This window comes from Symphalangus syndactylus, chromosome 11, assembly GCF_028878055.3.
Source record: "Symphalangus syndactylus isolate Jambi chromosome 11, NHGRI_mSymSyn1-v2.1_pri, whole genome shotgun sequence".
Classification (NCBI taxonomy): Eukaryota; Metazoa; Chordata; class Mammalia; order Primates; family Hylobatidae; genus Symphalangus; species Symphalangus syndactylus.
Window position 1 is genome coordinate 68,077,836 of NC_072433.2, and position 22,979 is coordinate 68,100,814.

Genomic DNA, 22,979 nt, shown 5'->3' on the forward strand with positions numbered 1-22,979 from the left:
AAGTGACCATACTGCCCAAGGTAATTTATTGATTCAGTGCCATCCCCATCAAGCTACCAATGACTTTCTTCACAGAATTGGAAAAAATTACTTTAAAGTTCATATGGAACCAAAAAAGAGCCCACATTGCCAAGACAATCCTAAGCCAAAAGAACAAAGCTGGAGGCATCGCGCTACATGACTTCAAACTATACTACAAGGCTACAGTCACCAAAACAGCATAGTACTGGTACCAAAACAGAGATATACACCAATGGAACAGAATAGAGCCCTTGGAAATTATATCACACATCTATAACCATCTGATCTTTGACAAACCTGACAAAAACAAGAAATGGGGCAAGGATTCCCTATTTAATAAATGGTGCTGGGAAAACTGGCTAGCCATATGTAGAAAGCTGAAACTGGATCCCTTCCTTACACCTTATACAAAAATTAATTCAAGATGGATTAAAGACTTAAATGTTAGACCTAAAACCATAAAAACCCTAGAAGAAAACCTAGGCAATACCATTCACGCCATAGGCATGGGCAAGGACTTCATGACTAAAACACCAAAAGCAATGGCAACAAAAGCTAAAATTGACAAATGGGATCTAATTAAACTACAGAACTTCTGCATAGCAAAAGAAACTACCATCAGAGTGAACAGGCAACCTACAGAATGGGAGAAAATGTTTACAATCTGCCCATCTGACAAAGGGCTAATATCCAGAATCTACAAAGAACTTAAACAAATTTACAGGAAAAAATCAAACAACCCCATCAACAAGTGGGTGAAGGATATGAACAGACACTTCTCAAAAGAACACGTTTATGCAGCCAACAGACACATGAAAAAATGCTCATCACCACTGGCCATCAGAGAAATGCAAATCAAAACCACAATGAGATACCATCTCACACCAGTTAGAATGGTGATCATTAAAAAGTCAGGAAACAACAGGTGCTGGAGAGGATGTGGAGAAATAGAAAGAAACACTTTTACACTGTTGGTGGGACTGTAAACTAGTTCTACCATTGTGGAAGACAGTGTGGCGATTCCTCAAGGATCTAGAACTAGAAATACCATTTGACCCAGCCATCCCATTACTGGGTATATACCCAAAGGATTATAAGTCATGCTGCTGTAAAGACATATGGACACATATGTTTATTGCGGCACTATTCACAATAGCAAAGACTTGGAACCAACCCAAATGTCCATCAGTGATAGACTGGATTAAGAAAATGTGGCATATATACACCATGGAGTACTATGCAGCCATAAAAAATGATGAGTTCATATCCTTTGTAGGGTCATGGATGAAGCTGGAAACCATCATTCTCAGCAGACTATCATGGGGACAAAAAACCAAACACCGCATGTTCTCACTCATAGGTGGGAATTGAACAATGAGAACACTTGGACACAGGAAGGGGAACATCCCACACCGGGGCCTGTCGTGGGGTGGGGGAAGCGGGGAGGGATAGCATTAGGAGATATACTTAATGTAAATGACTAGTTAATGGGTGCAGCACACCAACATGGCACACATATACATATGTAACAAACCTGCATGTTGTGCACAGTCCCCCTAGAGCTTCAAGTATACTAAAAAAAAATCTAAACACAAAAACTGTAAGAGGCTAAGAAGATCACTATATAATGATAAAGGGGTCAGTTCAGCAAGAGGATATAACAATTGTAAATATATATGAACCCAACACTGGAGCACCCAGATATATAAAGCAAATATTATTAGAGCTAAGCTGTTAGATTCCAATACAATAATAGGTGGAGATTTCAACACCCCACTTTCAACATTGGACAGATCTTCCAGATAGAAAATCAGTGAAGAGACATGGGCCTTAATCTGCACTGTAGAGTAAATGCATCTAACAGATATTTACAGAACATTTCATCCAACAGCTGCAGAATACACATTCTTTTTCTCGGCACATGGATCATTCTCCAGGGTAGACCATACATTAGATCACAAAACAAGTCTAACAACATTCAAAAAATTGAAATAATATCAAGCATCTTCTCTCACCATAATGGAATAAAACTAGAAATCAATAAGGAGGAATTTTGGAAACTATACAAATACATAGAAATTAAACTATATGCTCCTGAATGGCCAGTGGGTCAATGAAGAAATTAAGAAAGAAATAAAAAATTTTGTTGAAACAAATGATAATGGAAACACAACATATCAAAACCTAGCAGATGCAGCAAAAGCCATACTAAGATGAAAGTTTATAGCTATAAGTGCCTACATCAAAAATGTTTAAAACTTCAAATAACCTAACAGTGCATATTAAAAACTATAAAAGCAAGGCCGAGCGCGGTGGCTCACGCCTGTAATCCCAGCACTTTGGGAGGCTGACGTGGACGGATCACGATGTCAGGAGATCATGACCATCCTGGCTAACACAGTGAAACCCTGTCTCTACTAAAAATACAAAAAAATAGCTAGGCGTGGTGGCAGGCGCCTGTAGTCCCAGCTACTCGGGAGGCTAAGGCAGGAGAATGGCATGAACCCAGGAGGCGGAGCTTGCAGTGAACTGAGATCGTGCCACTACACTCCAGCCTGGGTGACAGAGCGAGACTCCATCTAAAAAAAAACTAGAAAAGCAAGAGCAAACCAAACCCAAAATTAGTAGAAGAAAATAAATAATAAAGATGAGGCCAGGCACAGTGTCTCACACCTGTAATCCCAGCACTTTGGGAGGCGAAGGCAGTGAATCACCTGAGGTCAGGCGTTTGAGACCAGCCTGACCAACAAGGCAAAACCCTGTCTCTACTAAAAATACAAAAATTAAACCAGGCGTGGTGGCATGCATCTGTAATCCCAGCTACTCAGGAGGCTGATGCAGGAGAATCAGTTGAACCCGGGCAGCAGAGATTGCAGTCAGCCGAGATCACACCACTGCACTCCAATCTGGGCAACAGAGCGAGACTCCATCTCAAACAAACAAACAAAAGGCAGAAATAAATGAAATTGAAATGAAGAAAACAGTACAAAAGATCAGTGAAACAAAAAGTTGGCTTTTTGAAAAGTTAAAGAAAATGGACAAATCTTTAGCCAGACTAAGAAAAAACAGAGAATCCAAATAAATCAGATATGAAAAAGGAGACATTACAATTGATACTGTGGAAATCCAGAGAATTATTAATGGCTACTGTGAGCAACTATATGCCAATAAACTGGAAAATCTAGAAGAAATGGACAAATCCTTAGAGTCATACAACCAACCAATATGGAACCGTGAAGAGATCTAAAATCTGAACAGACCAATAGCAAGAAATGAGATTGAAGCCATAATAAAAAGTCTTTCAGTAAAGAAAACCCTGGGACCTGATGGCTTCACTGCTGTATTCTACCAAACATTTAAAGAAGAACTAACATCAGTCCTATTCAAACTATCCGAAAAATAGAGGGGGAGGGAATAATTCTAAACTCATTCCACAAGGCCAGCATTACCCTGATACCAAAAACAGACAAAGACACATTAAAAAAAAAAAACCTACAGGTCAATATTACTGATGAACATTGATGCAAAAATCCTTGGCAAAATACTAGCAAACTGAATTCACCAATACATTAAAAAGATCATTCATCATGACCAAATGGGATTTATCCAAGGGATGCAAGGATGGTTCAACACACATTGTAAATCAATCACTATGATACATCATATTAACAGAATAAAGGACAAAAACCATATGATTATTTCAAATGATGCTAAAAAAACATTGGGTAAAATTCAACATCCCTTCGTGATAAAAACCCACAAAAAACTGGTTATGGAAGGAGCATGCCTCAACATAATAAAAGCTATATACAGCAGACCCACAGCTAGTATTATGCTGAGTGGGATAAAACTGAAAGCCTTTTCTCTAAGACCAGGAACAAGACAAGGATGCCCACTTTCACCACTGTTATTTAACATAGTACTAGAAGTCCTAGGGAGAACAATCAGACAAGAAAGATATATAAAGGACATCCAAACTGGAAAGGAAGAAGTCAAATTATCCTTGTTTTCAGATGATATGATCTTATATTTGGAAAAACCTAAAGACTCCACAGAAAAAAACTATTAGAACTAATAAATTCAGTAAAGTTGCAGGATACAAAATCAGCATACAAAAATTACTAACATTTCTATATGCCAACAGTGAACAATTAAAAAAGAAATCAGAAAAGTGATCCCACTTAGAATAGCCACAATTAAAATTAAATACCTAGGAATTTACCAAAGAAGTGAAAGATCTCTATAATTGAAACTATAAAACACTGGTGCAAGAAATTGAAGAGGACACCCCAAAGTGGAGAGATATTCCACGTTCGTGGATTGGAAGAATTAATATTGTTAAAATATCCATACTACCTAAAGCAATCTATAGATTCAATGCAGTCCCTATCAAAATTCCAATGACATTCTTCACAGAAATATTTTAAAAATCCTAAACTGTATATGGAACCACAAAGACCCAGAATAGCCAAAGTTATCCTAAGCAAAATGAACAAAACTGGAAGAATCACGTTTACCTGACTTCAAATTACACTACAGAGCTATAGTAACCAAAACTGCATTGTACTGGCATAAAAACGGACACAGAGACCAATGGGACAGAATTGGGAACCCATAAACAAATGCACACACCTACAGTGTTTTCACAAAGCTTCCAGGAACATACACTGGGGAAACTGAGTCTCCAGTAAATGATGCAGAGAAAACTAGATAGCCATATGCAGAAGAATGAAATTAGACCCCTGTCTCACTATATACCAAAATGAAATCAAAATGGATTAAATACTTAAATCTAAGACCTCAAACTATGAAAGTACTGCAAGAAAACATTGGGGAAACCCTTCAAGACATTGGTCTTGGCAAAGATTTCTTTAGTAATACCCCACAAGCAAGGCAGCCAAAGCAAAAATGGACAAATGGGATCACACCAAGTCATAAAGCTTCTGTACAGCAAAGGAAATGGTCAACAAAGTGAAGAAACAATGTACAGAATGGGAGAAAACCTTTGCAAACTACCCATCTAACAAGGGATTAATAACTAGAATATATAAATAGCTCAAGCAACTCTACTGGAAAAAATGTAATCTGATCTTAAAATGGGCGGAAGATTTGAATAGACATTTCTCAAAAAAAACGTACAAATGGCAAACAGGCGTATGAAAAGGTGCCCAACATCATTGATTATCAGGGAAATGCAAATCAAAACTATGATGAGATATCATCACACCCCAATTAAAATGGCTTTTATCCAAACGACAGGCAGTAAATCCTAGCAAGGATGTGGAGAAAAGGGAACCCTAGTATGCTGTTGGTATGGGGGTTTTAGTTTTAGTTTTTTTGTTTTTTTTTTTTTGAGATGGAGTCTCACTGGGTTGCCCACGCTGGAGTGCAATGGCGTGATCTCGGCTCACTGCAACCTCCGCCTCCCAGGTTCAAGCGATTCTCCTGCCTCAGCTTCCCAAGTAGCTGGGATCACAGGCACCTGCCACCATGCCCAGCTAATTTTTTTTGTATTTTTAGTAGAGAGAGGGTTTCACCACCCTGGCCAGGCTGGTCTCAAACTCCCAACCTCAGGCTGTCTCCCCACCTTGGCCTCCCAAAGTGCCAGGATTACAGGTATGAGCCACAATGCCCAGCCAGGTTTTAGTTTTTTGAGGAAAAAACTATACATAGAGCTACCATACGATCCAGCAATCCCACTGCTCGGTATGTAAACAAAAGAAAAGAGATCAGTGTATCGGAGAGATAGCTGTACTTCCATGTTTGTTGCAGCACTATTCACAATAGCCAAGATTTGAAAGCAACCAAAGTGTTCATCAACAGATGAATAGATTAAAAAATATATATGGTACTTATACACAATGGAATATATTCAGCCATAAAAAAGAATGAGATCCTGTCATTTGCAACAACATGGATGGAACTGGAGATCATTATGTTAAGTGAAATAAGCCAGGCACAGAAAGATAAACATCTCATGTTCTTATTTATTTGTGGGTTCTAAAAATTGGAGCAATTGAACCCATGGAGATAGAGAAGAGGGTGGTTTACCAGAGGCTGGGATAGGTAGTGGTGGTGGGTGTTGGGGGGAGGTGTGAATGGCTAATGAGTATGAAAAAATAGTTTGAATGAATAAGGCCTAATACGTGATAGCACAACAGGGTGACTATAGTTCATTTAATTGTACATTCAAAAATAACTAAAAGAGTATAATTGAATTGTTTGTAACACAAAGGATAGATACCTGAGGGGACGGGAACCCCATTTTTCAAGTGATCATTACATAGTACATGCCTGTGTCAAAACATCTCATGTACCCCATAAATATATATACCTACTATGTACCCACTAATATTAAAAGTAAGTGAGCCTCTGCCCATATTCCAATTGCTGTTGCTCCTGGACTAATCAACCTTGCTGATCCCTTCAGCGTTCTGGGTGGGGTGAGAGGAAGATCAGCATCCCACATGGGGAGTGAAGCTAGGTGCTTACTACACTCTTACTTTTCATCTTAGGAGAGTACACAGGCCAAGGAGGTCTTTGTTGGCACTGAACTGTGCTGCCTCAGAGGAGGGGTAATGTGGGTAAAGTGAGATGTTTTACTTTCTTCAATGTGTCTATTCTCAGATTTTGTGTGTATGTACACTCCAGTGTAGTAGTGGAGTCTTTCCACTGGACTCCTGGATTCCCACAAAGGTACTTTTATCCATGAGTCGTTGTCAAAATCGGTGTTTCAGTGGGGTAGATGAGGGATAAAAACTCCTATTCTGCAGTTTTACTCATGTTACATGCCTTCCTGTTATAACACATTGGATATAACTCAGTTATGTACCTGTACTTAGTTACAGATAAAGCTGGGAAATGTAGATTTTATTTTGTATAACCTTGTGTCTAGTTAGAATTCAGGAGTTTGTTAGAAAGAAAAAGGAGAATGGATATTGGAGTAAAACTACCAGCTTCTGTCATACATTAATAAAACATTATTAATGTTATTTTATTTAAATTTTTTGTGTGTTACTTTTTGTTTTCTTTTTTTCACTTTATTTTTTATTTTTATTTTTATTTTTCTCTTTTCTTTTTTCTTATTTTTTTATTATTATACTTTAGGTTTTAGGGTACATGTGCACAATGTGCAGGTTTGTTACATATGTATCCATGTGCCATGTTGTTTTGCTGCACCCATTAACTCGTCATTTAGCATTAAGTATATCTCCTAATGCTGTCCCTCCCCCTCCCCCCACCCCACAACAGTCCCCGGAGTGTGATGTTCCCCTTCCTGTGTCCATGAGTTCTCATTGTTCAATTCCCACCTATGAGTGAGAACATGCGGTGTTTGGTTTTTTGTCCTTGCGATAGTTTACTAAGAATGATGTTTTCCAGTTTCATCCATGTCCCTACAAAGGATATGAACTCATCATTTTTTATGGCTGCATAGTATTCCATGGTGTATATGTGCCACATTTTCTTAATCCAGTCTATCGTTGTTGGACATTTGGGTTGGTTCCAATTCTTTGCTATTGTGAATAGTGCCTCAGTAAACATACATGTGCATGTGTCTTTATAGCAGCATGATTTATAGTCCTTTGGGTATATACCCAGTAATGGGATGGCTGGGTCAAATGGTATTTCTAGTTCTAGATCCCTGAGGAATCGCCACACTGACTTCCACAATGGTTGAACTAGTTTACAGTCCCACCAACAGTGTAAAAGTGTTCCTATTTCTCCACATACTCTCCAGCACCTGTTGTTTCCTGACTTTTTAATGATGGCCATTCTAACTGGTGTGAGATGGTATCTCACTGTGGTTTTGATTTGCATTTCTCTGATGCCAGTGATGATGAGCATTTTTTCATGTGTTTTTTGTCTGCATAAATGTCTTCTTTTGAGAAGTGTCTGTTCATATCCTTCACCCACTTTTTGATGGGGTTGTTTGTTTTTTTCTCATAAATTTGTTTGAGTTCATTGTAGATTCTGGATATTAGCCCTTTGTCAGATGAGTAGGTTGCAAAAATTTTCTCCCATTCTGTAGGTTGCCTGTTCACTCTGTTGGTGGTTTCTTTTGCTGTGCAGAAGCTCTTTAGTTTAATTAGATCCCATTTGTCAATTTTGGCTTTTGTTGCCATTGCTTTTGGTGTTTTAGACATGAAGTCCTTGCCCACACCTATGTCCTGAATGGTATTGCCTAGGTTTTCTTGTAGGATTTTAATGGTTTTAGGTCTAACATGTAAGTCTTTAATCCATCTTGAATTAATTTTTGTATAAGGTGTAAGGAAGGGATCCAGTTTCAGCTTTCTACATATGGCTAGCCAGTTTTCCCAGCACCATTTATTAAATAGGGAATCCTTTCCCCATTTCTTGTTTTTGTCAGGTTTGTCAAAGATCAGATAGTTGTAGATATGCGGCATCATTTCTGAGGTCTCTATTGTGGTACCAGTACCATGCTGTTTTAGTTACTGTAGCCTTATAATATAGTTTGAAGTCAGGTAGCATGATGCCTCCAACTTTGTTCTTTTGGCTCAGGATGGACATGGCGATGCGGGCTCTTTTTTGGTTCCATATGAACTTTAAAGTAGTTTTTTCCAATTCTGTGAAGAAAGTCATTGGTAGCTTGATGGGGATGGCATTGAATCTATAAATTACCTTGGGCAGTATGGCCATTTTCACGATATTGATTCTTCCAACCCATGAGCATGGAATGTTCTTCCATTTGTTTGTATCCTCTTTTATTTCATTGAGGAGTGGTTTGTAGTTCTCCTTGAAGAGGTCCTTCACATCCCTCGTCAGTTGGATTCCTAGGTATTTTATTCTCTTTGAAGCAATTGTGAATGGGAGTTCACTCATGATTTGGCTCTCTGTTTGTCTGTGACTGGTGTACAAGAATGCTTGTGATTTTTGTACATTGATTTTGTATCCTGAGACTTTGCTGAAGTTGCTAATCAGCTTAAGGAGATTTTGGGCTGAGATGATGGGGTTTTCTAGATATACAATCTTGTCATCTGCAAACAGGGACAATTTGACTTCCTCTTTTCCTAATTGAATACCCTTTATTTCCTTCTCCTGCCTGATTGCTCTGGCCAGAACTTCCAACACTATGTTGAATAGGAGTGGTGAGAGAGGGCATCCCTGTCTTGTGCCATTTTTCAAAGGGAATGCTTCCAGTTTTTGCCCATTCAGTATGATATTGGCTGTGGGTTTGTCATAGATAGCTCTTATTATTCTGAGATACTTCCCATCAATACCTAATTTATTGAGAGTTTTTAGCATGAAGGGTTGTTGAATTTTGTCAAAGGCCTTTTCTGCATCTATTGAGATAATCATGTGGTTTTTGCCTTTGGTTCTGTTTATATGCTGGATTACATTTATTGATTTGTGTATGTTGAACCAACCTTGCATCCCAGGGATGAAGCCCACTTAATTATGGTGGATAAGCTTTTTGATGTGCTGCTGGATTCGGTTTGCCAGTATTTTATTGAGGATTTTTGCATCAATGTTCATCAAGGATATTGGTCTGAAATTCTCTTTTTTGGTTATGTCTCTGCCAGGCTTTGGTATCAGGACGATGCTGGCTTCATAAAATGTGTTAGGGAGGATTCCCTCTTTTTCTATCGATTGGAATAGTTTCAGAAGGAATGGTACCAGTTCCTTCTTGTACCTCTGGTAGAATTCGGCTGTGAATCCATCAGGTCCTGGACTCTTTTTGGTTGGTAAGCTATTGATTATTGCCACAATTTCAGAACCTGTTATTGGTCTATTCAGAGATTCAACTTCTTCCTGGTTTAGTCTTGGGAGGGTGTATTTGTCGAGGAATTTATCCATTTCTTCTAGATTTTCTAGTTTATTTGCATAGAGGTGTTTGTAGTATTCTCTGATGGTAGATTGTATTTCTGTGGGATCAGTGGTGATATCCCCTTTTTCATTTTTTATTGCATCTATTTGATTCTTCTCTCTTTTCTTATTAGTTTTGCTAGCGGTCTATCAATTTTGTTGATCTTTTCAAAAAACCAGCTCCTGGATTCATTAATTTTTTGAAGGGTTTTTTGTGTCTCTATTTCCTTCAGTTCTGCTCTGATTTTAGTTATTTCTAGCCATCTGCTAGCTTTTGAATGTGTTTGCTCTTGCTTTTCTAGTTCTTTTAATTGTGATGTTAGGGTGTCAATTTTGGATCTTTCCTGCTTTCTCTTGTGGGCATTTAGTGCTATAAATTTCCCTCTACACACTGCTTTGAATGTGTCCCAGAGATTCTGGTATGTTGTGTCTTTGTTCTTGTTGGTTTCAAAGAACATCTTTATTTCTGCCTTCATTTCATTATGTACCCAATAGTCATTCAGGAGCAGGTTGTTCAGTTTCCATATAGTTGAGCGGTTTTGAGTGAGTTTCTTAACCCTGAGTTCTAGTTTGATTGCACTGTGGTCTGAGAGACAGTTTGTTATAATTTCTGTTCTTTTACATTTGCTGAGGAGAGCTTTACTTCCAACTATGTGGTCAATTTTGGAATAGGTGTGTCATGGTGCTGAAAAAAATGTATATTCTGTTGATTTGGGGTGGAGAGTTCTGTAGCTGTCTATTAGGTCCACTTTGTGCAGATCTGAGTTCAATTCCTGGATATCCTTGTTAACTTTCTGTCTCATTGATCTGTCTAATGCTGACAGTGGGGTGTTAAAATCTCCCATTATTATTGTGTGGGAGTTTAAGTCCCTTTGTAGGTCACTCAGGACTTGCTTTATGAATCTGGGTGCCCCTGTGTTGGGTGCATATATATTTAGGATAGTTAGCTCTTCTTGTTGAATTGATCCCTTTACCATTATGTAATGGCCTTCTTTGTCTCTTTTGATCTTTGTTGGTTTAAAGTCTATTTTATCAGAGACTAGGATTGCAACCCCTGCCTTTTTTTGTTTTCCAGTTGCTTGATAGATCTTCCTCCATCCCTTTATTTTGAGTCTATGTGGTACAGCACACTGATGGGTCCTGACTCCTTATCCAGTTTGCCAGTCTGTGTCTTTTAATTGGAGCATTTAGCCCATTTACATTTAAAGTTAATATGTGTGAATCTGATCCTGTCATTATGATGTTAGTTGGTTATTTTGCTCGTTAGTTGATGCAGTTTCTTCCTAGCTTCAATGGTCTTTACAATTTGGCATGTTTTTGCAGGGGCTGGTACCGGTTGTTCCTTTCCATGTTTAGTGCTTCCTTCAGGAGCTCTTTTAGGGCCGGCCTGGTGGTGACAAAATCACTCAGCGTTTGCTTGTCTGTAAAGTATTTTATTTCTCCTTCACTTATGAAGCTTAGTTTGGCTGGATATGAAATTCTGGGTTGAAAATTCTTTTCTTTAAGAATGTTGAATATCAGCCCCCACTCTCTTCTGGCTTGTAGAGTTTCTGCCGAGAGATCAGCTGTTAGTCTGATGGGCTTCCCTTTGTGGGTAACCCGACCTTTCTCTCTGGCTGCCCTTAACACTTTTTCCTTCATTTCAACTTTGGTGAATCTGACAATTATGTGTCTTGGAGTTGCTCTTCTTGAGGAGTATCTTTGTGGTGTTCTCTGTATTTCCTGAATCTGAATGTTGGCCTGCCTTGCTAGATTGGGGAAGTTCTCCTGGATAATATCTTGCAGAGTTTTTTCCAACTTGGTTCCTTTCTCCCCGTCATTTTCAGGTACACCAATCAGACGTAGGTTTGGTCTTTTCACATAGTCCCAAATTTCTTGGAGGCTTTGTTCCTTTCTTTTTATTCATTTTTCTCTAAACTTCCCTTCTCTCTTCATTTCATTCATTTCATCTTCCATCAGCGATACCCTTTCTTCCAGTTGATCGCATCTGCTACCGAGGCTTCTGCAATCTTCGCGTAGTTCTCGATACTTGGCTTTCAGCTCCATCAGCTCCTTTACGCCCTTCTCTCCATTGGTTATTCTAGTTATCCATTCGTCTAATTTTTTTTCAAAGTTTTAAACTTCTTTGCTATTGTTTTGAATTTCCTCCCGTAGCTCAGAGTAGTTTAATCATCTGAAGCCTTCTTCTCTCAACTCGTCAAAGTCATCCTCCATCCAGCTTTGTTCCGTTGCTGGTGAGGAACTGCATTCCTTTGGAGGAGGAGAGGTGCTCTGCTTTTTAGAGTTTCCAGTTTTTCTGCTCTGTTTTTTCCCCATCTTTGTGGTTTTATCTACTTTTGGTCTTTGATGATGGTGATGTACAGATGGGTTTTTGGTGTGGATGTCCTTTCTGTTTGTTAGTTTTCCTTCTACCAGACAGGACCCTCAGCTGCAGGTCTGTTGGAGTTTACTAGAGGTCCACTCCAGACCCTGTTTGGCTGGGCGTCAGCAGCGGTGGCTGCAGAACAGCGGATTTTCGTGAGACCACAAATTCAGCTGTCTGATAGTTCCTCTGGAAGTTTTGTCTCAGAGGAGTACCCGGCCGAGTGAGGTGTCAATCTGTCCCTACTGGGGGTTGCCTCCCAGTTAGGCTGCTCGGGGGTGAGGGACCCACTTTAGGAGGCAGTCTGTCCGTTCTCAGATCTCCAGCTGCGTGCTGGGAGAACCACTACTCTCTTCAAAGCTGTCAGTCAGACAGGGACATTTAAGTCTGTGGAGATTCCTGCTGACTTTTTGTTTGTCTGTGCCCTGCCCCCAGAGGTGGAGCCTACAGAGGCAGGCAGGCCTCCTTGAGCTGTGGTGGGCTCCACCCAGTTCGAGCTTCCTGGCTGCTTTGTTTACCTAAGCAAGCCTGGGCAATGGCGGGCGCCCCTCCCCCAGCCTGACTGAGGCCTTGCAGTTTGATCTCAGACTGCCGTGCTAGCAATCAGCGAGACTCCGTGGGCATAGGACCCTCCGAGCCAGGTGCGGGACACAATCTCCTAGTGTGCCGTTTTCCAGGCCCGTTGGAAAAGCACAGTATTAGGGTGGGACTGACCCAATTTTCCAGGTGCCATCTGTTACCCCTTTCTTTGACTAGGAAAGGGAACTCCCTGACCCCTTGCGCTTCCCGAGTGAGGCAATGCCTCGCCCTGCTTCGGCACGTGCACAGTGCGCTTCACCGACTGTCCTGCACCCACTGTTTGGCACTCCCTAGTGAGATGAAACCAGTACCTCAAACAGAAATGCAGATATCACCGTCTTCTGTGTCGCTCAGGCTGGGAGCTGTAGACCAGAGCTGTTCCTATTCGGCCATCTTGGCTCCCTTGTTTTCTTTTAAAAGTATTTTAAATTTAATTTTTCAAACAAAAAAATTAATTCAAAAACTTAATAAAGACTTACACTGTGAAAAATCTTTCTCTCATCTACTCAGTCTTCCTGCCCAATGTCACTAACTACAATTGTTAGTTTCTTTATACGTATAAGAGTAAATGTAAATATAACTTCTTAATTTCCCCTCCTTTTTACTTTTATTTTTATTTTTTTTATTAATTTTTTTTTTTTTTTAAGATGGAGTCTCGCTCTGTCACCAGGCTGGAGTTCAGTGGCGCAATCTCAGGTCACTGCAACCTCCACCTCCTGGGTTCAAGTGATTCTCCTGCCTCAGCCTGCTGAGTAGCTGGGACTACAGGTGGGTGCCACCACATCTAGCTAATTTGTTGTATTTTTAGTGGAGATGGGGTTTCACCATGTTGGCCAGGATGATCTCGATCTCTTGACCTTATGATCCGCCCACTTTGGCCTCCCAAAGTCCTGGGATTATAGGTGTGAGCGACTGCACCCAGCCTTTATTTATTTATTTATTTATTTATTTATTTATTTGAGATGGAGTCTTGCTCTGTTGCCCAGGCTGAAGTGCAGTGGCAGGATCTTGGCTCACTGCAACCTCTCTTCCTGTGTTCAAGTGATTCTCGTGTCTCAGCCTCCCTAGTAGCTGGGATTACAGGCACCCGCCACCATACCCAGCTAATTTTTTTTTTATCTTTAGTGGAGACGGGGTTTCGCTGCATTGGCCAGGCTGGTCTTGAACGCCCAACCTCAAGTGATCCACTGCCTTGGCCTCCCAAATTGCTGGGATTAGAGGCATGGGCCACCGCGCCTGGTCCCCCTCCTTTTTAAAACAAAAGATGGTATGTCATACACCTTGCTTCTTGGTTCTGTTCTTTGCTTTTTTTTTCTTTTCCTTCCTCTTTTTTTTTTTTTAACTTAATACACTGTGGAGCTCTTTCTGAAGTAAACTTTCTTGTTTTTCTTTCCTAGGTGCATGATATTTATGTATGTACTATAATTGACTTGTCTCCTTTTGATGGGCATTTGGCATATTTCTAATATTTTATATTACATTGTTTTCATGAATAACCTTATTATAAATGTGCTATTTTTCATATGTACAAATATGTCATCTCCAACTCTTAAAGTATTTTTGTCTATTTCCTCATCCACCTTCATAGTTTTTCCTTTTTAAATGTTCATGATATGCTATTTGTTGTGTACACATTCGTATCTATTTTCTCTTCATTAAGAATTATACCTTTACTATGGTGTTCTTGGTCTTATTTAATGATTTTTTTTAACCTCAATTCATATTGTCTTTCTTTTTCTTTGCTCTGAATAACTTTGCCTTTTCCTTTATTTGAAAATTAATGGAGTTTTGTTTTTTTACTGTTTTTTTTTTGTTTTATTTTGTTTTTGTTTTTTTTCTTTTTTTGAGACGGAGTCTTACTCTGTAGCCCAAGCTGGAGTGCAGTGGCACTGTCTCAGCTCACTGCAACCTCCACCTCCAAGTCTCAAGTGATTCCCGTACCTCAGCCTCCTGAGTTAATGGGACTACAGGTGCACGCCATCACGCCCAGATAATTTTTTGTATTTTAGTAGAGACGTGGTTTCACCGTGTTACCCAGGGTGGTCTCAAAGTCCTGAGCTCAGGCAGTCGGCCTGCCTCGGCCTCCCAAAGTGCTGGGAGTATAAGCATGAGCTACCGCACCCTGCCTTTTTTTTTTTTTTTTTTTTTAACTGTCTTTTATAGGAGTGATTTATGATTATTTTTCAAAAGTTTTAAATTTACAGAAAAGTTGCAAAAACTACCACATCTCCTTCACCCAGACTCCCCAATTGTTAACATTTTCCTGCATTTGTCCATTATTTCTCTATACATATATAACTTTCTATTTATGTTTTTCTGCATGAGCCTCATTATCCCTAAGTACTCCAGAGGATACCGCCCCAAAGAAGGACAGCTTCTGTATTACCACCATGCAGCCTCCCAGTCAGGAAGTCAGCGTTGATACAACACTACCGTACAGTCCACAGACCCCATTCAGATTCTACCAACCATTACAGCAATACCTCTTTTCCTCTTCTGATCCAGAAAACTCTCCAAGAACATGCATTGAATTTAGTTATCGTTACCTCCTCAGCCTCCTTCACTCTGTAACAGTTCCTGTTTCCTTCTCTGTCATATACGTAACAATCTTAAAGATCATGGAGACTTGAAAGAAGAGGAGATTGTGATAGAGCAGTGACACCAAGGTGCTTCCTCAGCTGCTGGCCATGTTCTATTTATTTGTTTTATTACACTGGAGTTCACTTTGTAATAATCTGATAAAATTTATATTTATGTTTTATGTACTTTTTTCTATGCATTATTTCACAATAAAGAAGGTTAGAAAATGGAGTTTGAGAATTTATATCAATGAATGTTTAAGATACCCTCAGGCAGTTTTTTCCATTTCAGTCTAAATACAATGAAGTGAATATTAAAAGAGGCAAAATAATACTGGGAAGCTCTTCTTTTTACCTAAATGCTCATAACCATGTCTTTTTATAAGGTTTTTCACCATGGTGCCCAGATAAAGTAATAAAGATTCCATTTTAGCAAAAAATATAGGTTTCAGAACTAATTTTCACTTTTCTTTTTCTGTGTCCCTTAGCTGTAGTTTAAAATTCTGTTTGGTTTGTAATATGATACTGCTGTGGGGCAATATCCAAATTACTTTCCTCTGTTGTATTTCCAGAATGGTGTCACCATCCTTAAGGGCAGGACTGTGTCAATATGACAAGAAAATATGCCTTGGTTAGGCAGTTATTTCTTATCATTAGTAGAAAAAATGCTTTGGAAAATTTTCCCTGGATTCTGACAAGCTTATAGGGAATATAAATATGAAACTGCTTAACAGCTTTTCATTTCCCTAGACTTGAATGCAACAGTAGTAGTGTCACCAGAAGAAATAGAAGTGTACAGTTTAAGTAACATTAACATTCTGAGCATATTCTTACATCCATAATGAATTTACATAGGTTATTGGTTTTCAGTTCGTCAGAAAAAGATCTAAATGTATTCTATTTGTCATTCTTAGTGAAATCTCTTGGCATTCTTGTATCTCATACAAAAACCTCCAAAAGAAACAGCAGGGCCTCCATGTATGATTCTAAGTGTTGTGGATGTCAATGACATTTGTGTCTCTTCACAATCCCTTCCCATTGTGCTTTTCACCCTGACCAGGCTCCTGAACAAACCCAGGTTACAGATTCCTCCATCAGCAACACAGTCTCTTCGATTCCTTTTTCCAAAATTAGAACGATTTCCCATGCCATTCATCTGGTTTCTTAGTCCATTTAACGGTCCTGCAATTCAGATAGTGCAGTTATGTCATTTAGACAACAGCAGTATGAATTTTTTTTGTCTCTAGTCCCTCTTGATGAAAGAATGAAATATGAAAGTACAGTTACGCCATTGCTGATTTTTTCATCTCAGTGCATTTCAGTTAGAGATAAATGAAAGTATTTTTAGGCTTATTGGAATGACTCATTGCTTTCTTCCACTTTTAACTATATAATTCTGTTTTATTTCAATGCAGGTACAGCCTGACTATTTGGACTGGAAAAAATGATAACTATTCCATTGAAGATTTACTTTACATTAGAGACCATTTTGACAAAAAACAAGTTTTCTATGACATCTTGGAACCACAAAACCATGAATTTAAACAAGCCATTGGAATCAAAGTTAATCTCTAAGAAGAAGATTCTCAATTATTTCCTGTGTTTTGGTTTCATAATCCTTCTCTCCATTGGTCTGAATTAATTACCATATAAATTATGGTTATTGATTTATGTTCCAAGTCATCTAATCAAGAAACATTTATAAGCACAATGTGCTTACTCTGTGGGCATATGTCCTTATAATAGTGCACTTACATAAAAGATTTGGAAAGCAGAGATTTATTTCCACACGTGGCCTAGTCTAATAATAATTCAGGAAAATGATACTCTGCACCCCTTCATAAAAATAGTTTTGATAAACTAAAGATGATTGGCAGAATCCATATGTCATAAAACAGGTATAAATCACATGTGCTTGGCACTTGCATTACAGAGATTATGAAAAATATGGTACTCTCTTTTCCTTTTTCCTAGAAAACTGGTTATTTCAGAGATAATAAAAAAGGAAGAGGGCTTTTAAAATGTTTTTAATTTTCACAGGGGTCAGCAGCTGTCTCATATCAAGATCTATTAATCCATTTCCTGAAACTATAGATTAAATTAGATAAATCTAGAATTTCCATGTGATTTGGAAGCATGCTAGTGGCTAAGTATTTTTTTTATATTTCTTATTTCTATAGTATCTGATTTATAGTGAACAATATGCTGTTGGAGAGCAGTTTTAGTCTTTGTTATGTATCATTTGTTTTCCAAGTTTCTTACTGCCACCACCTTCATTCAGGTCCTTGTTCTACTAGTAAAACTTTATGAACTGCTTTTTTCCTGGCTCATTCCTCACACTCAGAAATCTGAGTTTTTCTGCTAAACAAAACTTTCTTTTCTTTTCTTTTTTTATTTATTATTATTTCGAGATGGAGTCTCTCTCTGTCACCCAGGCTGGAGTGCAGTGGCGCGATCTTGGCTCACTGCAAGCTCTGCCTCCCAGGTTCATGCCATTCTCCTGCCTGAGCCTCCCGAGTAGCTGGGACTACAGGCACCCCCCCGCCACGCCCGGCTAACTTTTTGTATTTTTTTAGTAGAGACAGGGTTTCACTGTGTTAGCCAGGATGGTCTCGATCTCCTGACCTCATAATCCGCCCGTCTCGGCCTCCAAAGTGCTGGGATTACAGGCGTGAGCCCCACGCCTGGCCTTTTTTTTTTTTTTTTTTGAGACAGTCTTTCTTTGTTGCCCAGGCTGGAGTGCAGTGCTGTAATCTTGGTTCACTGCAATCTCTGTCTCCCGGGTTCAAGTGATTCTCCTGTCTCAGCTTCCCGAGTAGCTGGGACTACAGGTGTGTGCCACCACACCCAGCTAATTTTTGTATTTTTAGTAGAGATGGGGTTTCACCATGTTGGCCAGGCTGGTCTTGAACTCCTGACTTCAGGTGATCCACCCACCTCGGCCTCCCAAAGTGCTGGGATTGCAGGTGTGAGCCACCACGCCCAGCCAAAACTTTCTTAAATACCTCTTTCTTTATGTCAAATCAAAAACCTTCAAGGGCTTAAACTCAATTTTACTCAGTTTTCCTCTTTCAAGACCCTTCATAATGCAGTCCCACCTAAAAGTCAATTTATTGTGCTCCAACACAGTTCTTCATTTAAAAAATTTATTCAGCATCAATGGTTTCTAGATCCTACTTTAACCATTAATCTTAACTATTTAGTTATGTTCACTAATTGACACGTGCATGTTAGCTATGTCTCCTCAGCTAGACTGTAAATTCCTTTATGGCAAAGGTTCATGCTTAAGCATCTTTTACAGTGCCTGGCATAGTCCTGAGAAAAACATCCAGAAAAATATGTTGCTGCTTTGATTTATTAACAAGTAATTTACTAGTGAATGTCCTAAAATATGTATTTTGCCTTTTGTTAATCAACCATTTTTCTCCCAGAGAATAACATAGTTCTATATAGAGAAAAGAGCTTGGGTTTTGAATTCAGACAGATTTTCTTTACAGCCCCACCTCTATCCCTTACTAGCCATAGACTTTGGGAAATCTTTAATGCCATTGACTCCAGGCTCACTTGTCTATAAAGTGGAGGTGGGGGAATAAAATTTCTCTTGTAGGGTTGCTGTGAGGATTATGTGAGATTCATGTTGTAGAGACATCTAGCTCAATGACATAGTGAATGCTCAGCAAAGTTACTCTTCTTTTAGACTTATCCTGTGATCATGTCCGTTATAGATAGATAGCACTAAGAAATACAACATCAAACATTACAGACATATAAATACTTAAAGACAATTATAGTATTTCCGCTTGAAAATTCAGCTCTAGTCAAATGGAATGCTTCTTGTCAAATCATACCTAAAACTTTACTATCCATTGTTGTTTGCCAAAGACAAAAGGTGCAATTTCATTATAAAATTTCAACAACTGCTATAGAAAATAATTTTTTAAATTATAGTAAAAAATTATAAATTTTCTACAAGGACCATGCATTACTAAAGACAGGTGAATTTATAAATAAACTACCTTTTGTTGAAGTTCGAAGTAAAACTCACTTGTCCAGAATATTATTTTTACTACTTAATTGTCCTACCTTTGATAATTTTTTAAAAATATTAATATTATGGTAAAATTATATATTGAGAAATCTGTAAGCCTGATATCACTTAGATTTTTTTTTTTTTTTGAGACAGAGTCTAACTCTGTCACCCAGGCTGGAGTGCAATGGCACAATCTTGGCTCACCGCAACCTCCACCTCCCGGGTTCAAGTGATTTTCATCCCTCAGCCTCCCAAGTAGCTGGGATTACAGGACTGTGCCATCATGCCTGGCTAATTTTTGTATTTTTAGTAGACAGAGTTTTGCCATGTTGGCCAGTGGTCTGGATGGAATTCCTGGCCTCATGTGATCTGTCCGCCATGGCCTCCCAAAGTGTGGGGATTACAGGTGTGAGCCACTGCATGCAGCCTCACTTAGATTAATATTTAAAGGTGTATTTTAAACTGCTTTCAGGAACAAAAACACATAAGAGAATTATAAAATGTATTCTGTTGGAAAGTAAAATTTTAATAGCTATCTGTATTGGAAAAAAATAACCTTGATCCCTACCTCATACCATATACGAATAATTTGAGATGGATCTTAGGCCAAAATGTGAAAGCTAAAACCTTAATGCATTTAGAAGAGAATAAGGGAGAATGTTTTCAGGACTTTGGGGTAGGCATAGGTTTCTTGTAACCCAGAAAACACTAGCCATAAAAGGAAACGTTGATAAATAGACTTTATCAAAACTTAAAACTTGTCAGAAAAGACACCATTGACACATAGCTGACAGAGGGTATATTACTGCTCTAAACTATAAGAAAAAACCCCAAAAAACTGACTAAAAATGGGCAAAAGACTTGAATAGATGCTTCACACACAAAAAATAATTCAAATGGCCAAAAGAATATGAAAAGGAACTAAACGGCATTACTTATTCAGGAAAGACAAGTTTAAGCCACAATATATGCCAGTACATACCCACCAGAAAGGTTAATATTATAAGGACTAAAAACACCTTTTAGGAAAAAAAGGAAAACAGTTTGGCAGTTTCTAATAAAGATAAGTATATCTCTACCTTAAGACCCAGCCACTCTATCTGTAGCCATATACTCAAGAGAAAAGAGCTCATGTATTTGCATTAGAAGACTTGTAAAAGAATGTTCATAAAAACTTTATTCTTAATGCCAAAAACTGGAAACAACCCCAATTTTCATCAGTAAGAGAATTTATAAATAATGGGAAACTCATACAATGAAATTACTACACAGCACTAAAACAGTTTGAACTGATGTAACAATAAAGATGATTATTAACAACATCACGCAAAAAGGCACAAGTGAATACATATTCTCTGGATCCATTTATATGAAGTTAAAGAATAGTCAAAACTAATATATGGTGCTAGAAGTCAGAATAGTAGTAACCTATATGGTTCTGTGGGGTTTTGTCTGGGATGGAGCATGTTGGAACTTTTTTGGGTGTTGAAAATGTTCTCTATCTTGTTCTGGTAGGTGGTTATTTTGATGTGTACATAGGCAAGGCAAAAAATTTACTGAGTTGTAACATTTAGTATTTGTGCATTTTACTGTATGTAAGTTATATATCAATTTTCAATAATATTTTAAAGGCCTTGATGTACAGAAATGCAATAGAATACTATGCAGAAACTTTTTTAAATTTTTTACTTTTTTGTTACAGCATCTCGCTGTGTTGCCCGGGCTGGAGTGCAGTGGAGCCATCTCGGCTCACTGCAACTTCTACCTCCCAGGTTCAAGCGTTTCTTCTGCCTCAGCCTCCCAAGTAGCTGGGATTACAGGCATGTGCCACCATGGCCAGCTAATTTTTTTGACTTTTGGTAGAGATGGGGTTTCACCATGTTGGCCAGGCTGGTCTCGAAATCCTGACCTCAGGTGATCTGCCCACCTCAGCCTCCCAAAGTGCTGGGATTACAGGCATGAGCCACCACACCTGGCCCAACCTTTATTAATGTGCGAAGATGTTACAGCGTACTGCAGATTGTAAGAGAACATATATATGGCCAGGCCCGGTGGCTCACGCCTGTAACCCCAGCACTTTGAGAGGCCAAAGTGGGCAGATCACGAGGTCAGGGAGTTCAAGGCCAGCCTGGTCATCATAGTGAAACCCCGTCTCTACTAAAAATACAAAAAAATTAGCCAGGCATGGTGGCGGGCGCCTGTAATCCCAGCTGCTCGGGAGGCTGAGGCAGGAGAATTGCTTGAACCCAGGAGGCAGAGGTTGCAGTGAGTGGAGATCACACCACTGCACTGCAGCCTGGGCGACAGTGTGAGACTCCATCTCAAAAAAATAAATAAATAAATAAAATAAAAATAAATTAAAAAAATTAAAAATGCATATAGATTTAAAGATGTATACCTTTGTATGTGTAGAAAATTTTTGCAAAGAAGTTCAAATGCACAACATAATGGTTAAGTGCCACCTATTTTTCCCCTATAAGTTGATGTCTAATATAGTAGTGTTGAGATCACATATCATCCAAAGGCTATTTCCCAAGAGTGGTAGAGCAATCCTAATTCCAGAAGAGACTTTAATAAGAAAATCAATTGTTCAAAAATTCAAAGGCTTCTAATAAAGGGTAGCTTACTGTCCTGTAAGAGTGGTATAATTTGTTAATTAGCCAGGTATGTACTTATCCAGTGGGAAATGATTAAAAGTAATTTGGAACAGTTCGTAATTTGCTTGTTTGTTGGAGTTGGGGTCATGTGTGGTTATTGTTTTTCTGTAATTACAAAGAAAATTAAGTACCTAGTCAATATATAGACAAATGCTGTATCTCCGACCTTGTTATTTAGGGCAAGATCCAAGGGAGCTCCCAGACCTCAGCAGCAAGAGCTCGGGCTCCAGTGTCCTAGTGTTTCACATCAATGTCACTCTTACTCTTCATAGTAATTACCTCTTTGTACCCATCAGCCTTTGGTCTCGGGAACCAGCTTGTCCAGCCACTTGTATCTTTCATGAGGGAATCTCATGTCAAGACGTCACAGCTCAGTAGGAACTCGGGGGGCAGATGGGGAGGGAAGGGGCAGACATCTAAGCAATGTCTGATGTGCTCAGGCTGCGTGAATAATTCCAAAATTGTCCCTATATAATTCAGAAATGGAGTTTACAGTAGTCTAGTCATGGGAGAGAGACCTGTAAATGATAAGTTGAATATCTTCTAAAACTCCTATGATGGAATAACACATGGCTTGTGGTATAGTCCCCAAAGAGACAGCAGTCTATTTTAATTGGGAGGGAACATGAGCTGTGTCTTAAAAGATGAGTAAGATTCACCGGGTAGACTGACAGGAAGGACGTTTCAGACCCAGGCACCTGAGCCAAGTGGGAAAGAGCCTGATCGACCTGCTCAGAAATGTTTCTGGGGGCATATCATACTGTGAGACAGAACCAGATTTATTTTCTGTAGTAAGGAGCTGGCTTCTTTTCTCTGAAGGAGTGGGAGATATTGTACTACTTTAAATAGGGAAGCATTATTATCAGTTTTGAATGTTAGAAAAGTGATTATGATGGTGAGAAGGAGGAAATCAATTGGGAGATTTG

General features: G+C 39.0%; 1 protein-coding gene across 4 annotated transcripts in view; it reads left to right on the forward strand.

The window, feature by feature from the left end:
• FAM151B (family with sequence similarity 151 member B) overlaps positions 1-20,718 on the forward strand; it is a 64,297-nt gene extending 43,579 nt beyond the window's left edge. For 3 of the 4 annotated variants that reach the window (XM_055298186.2, XM_063612204.1, XM_055298189.2), the window contains one exon: positions 16,782-20,718. In XM_055298186.2, coding sequence (XP_055154161.1) covers positions 16,782-16,941 — 160 coding nt within the window. In that variant the 3' untranslated portion in view covers positions 16,942-20,718. Of the gene's footprint in view, positions 1-13,434; positions 13,556-16,781 lie in introns of all 4 variants that reach the window. The other variant, XM_055298187.2, reaches the window with a different exon arrangement.
• The last annotated feature ends 2,261 nt before the right edge of the window (positions 20,719-22,979 follow it).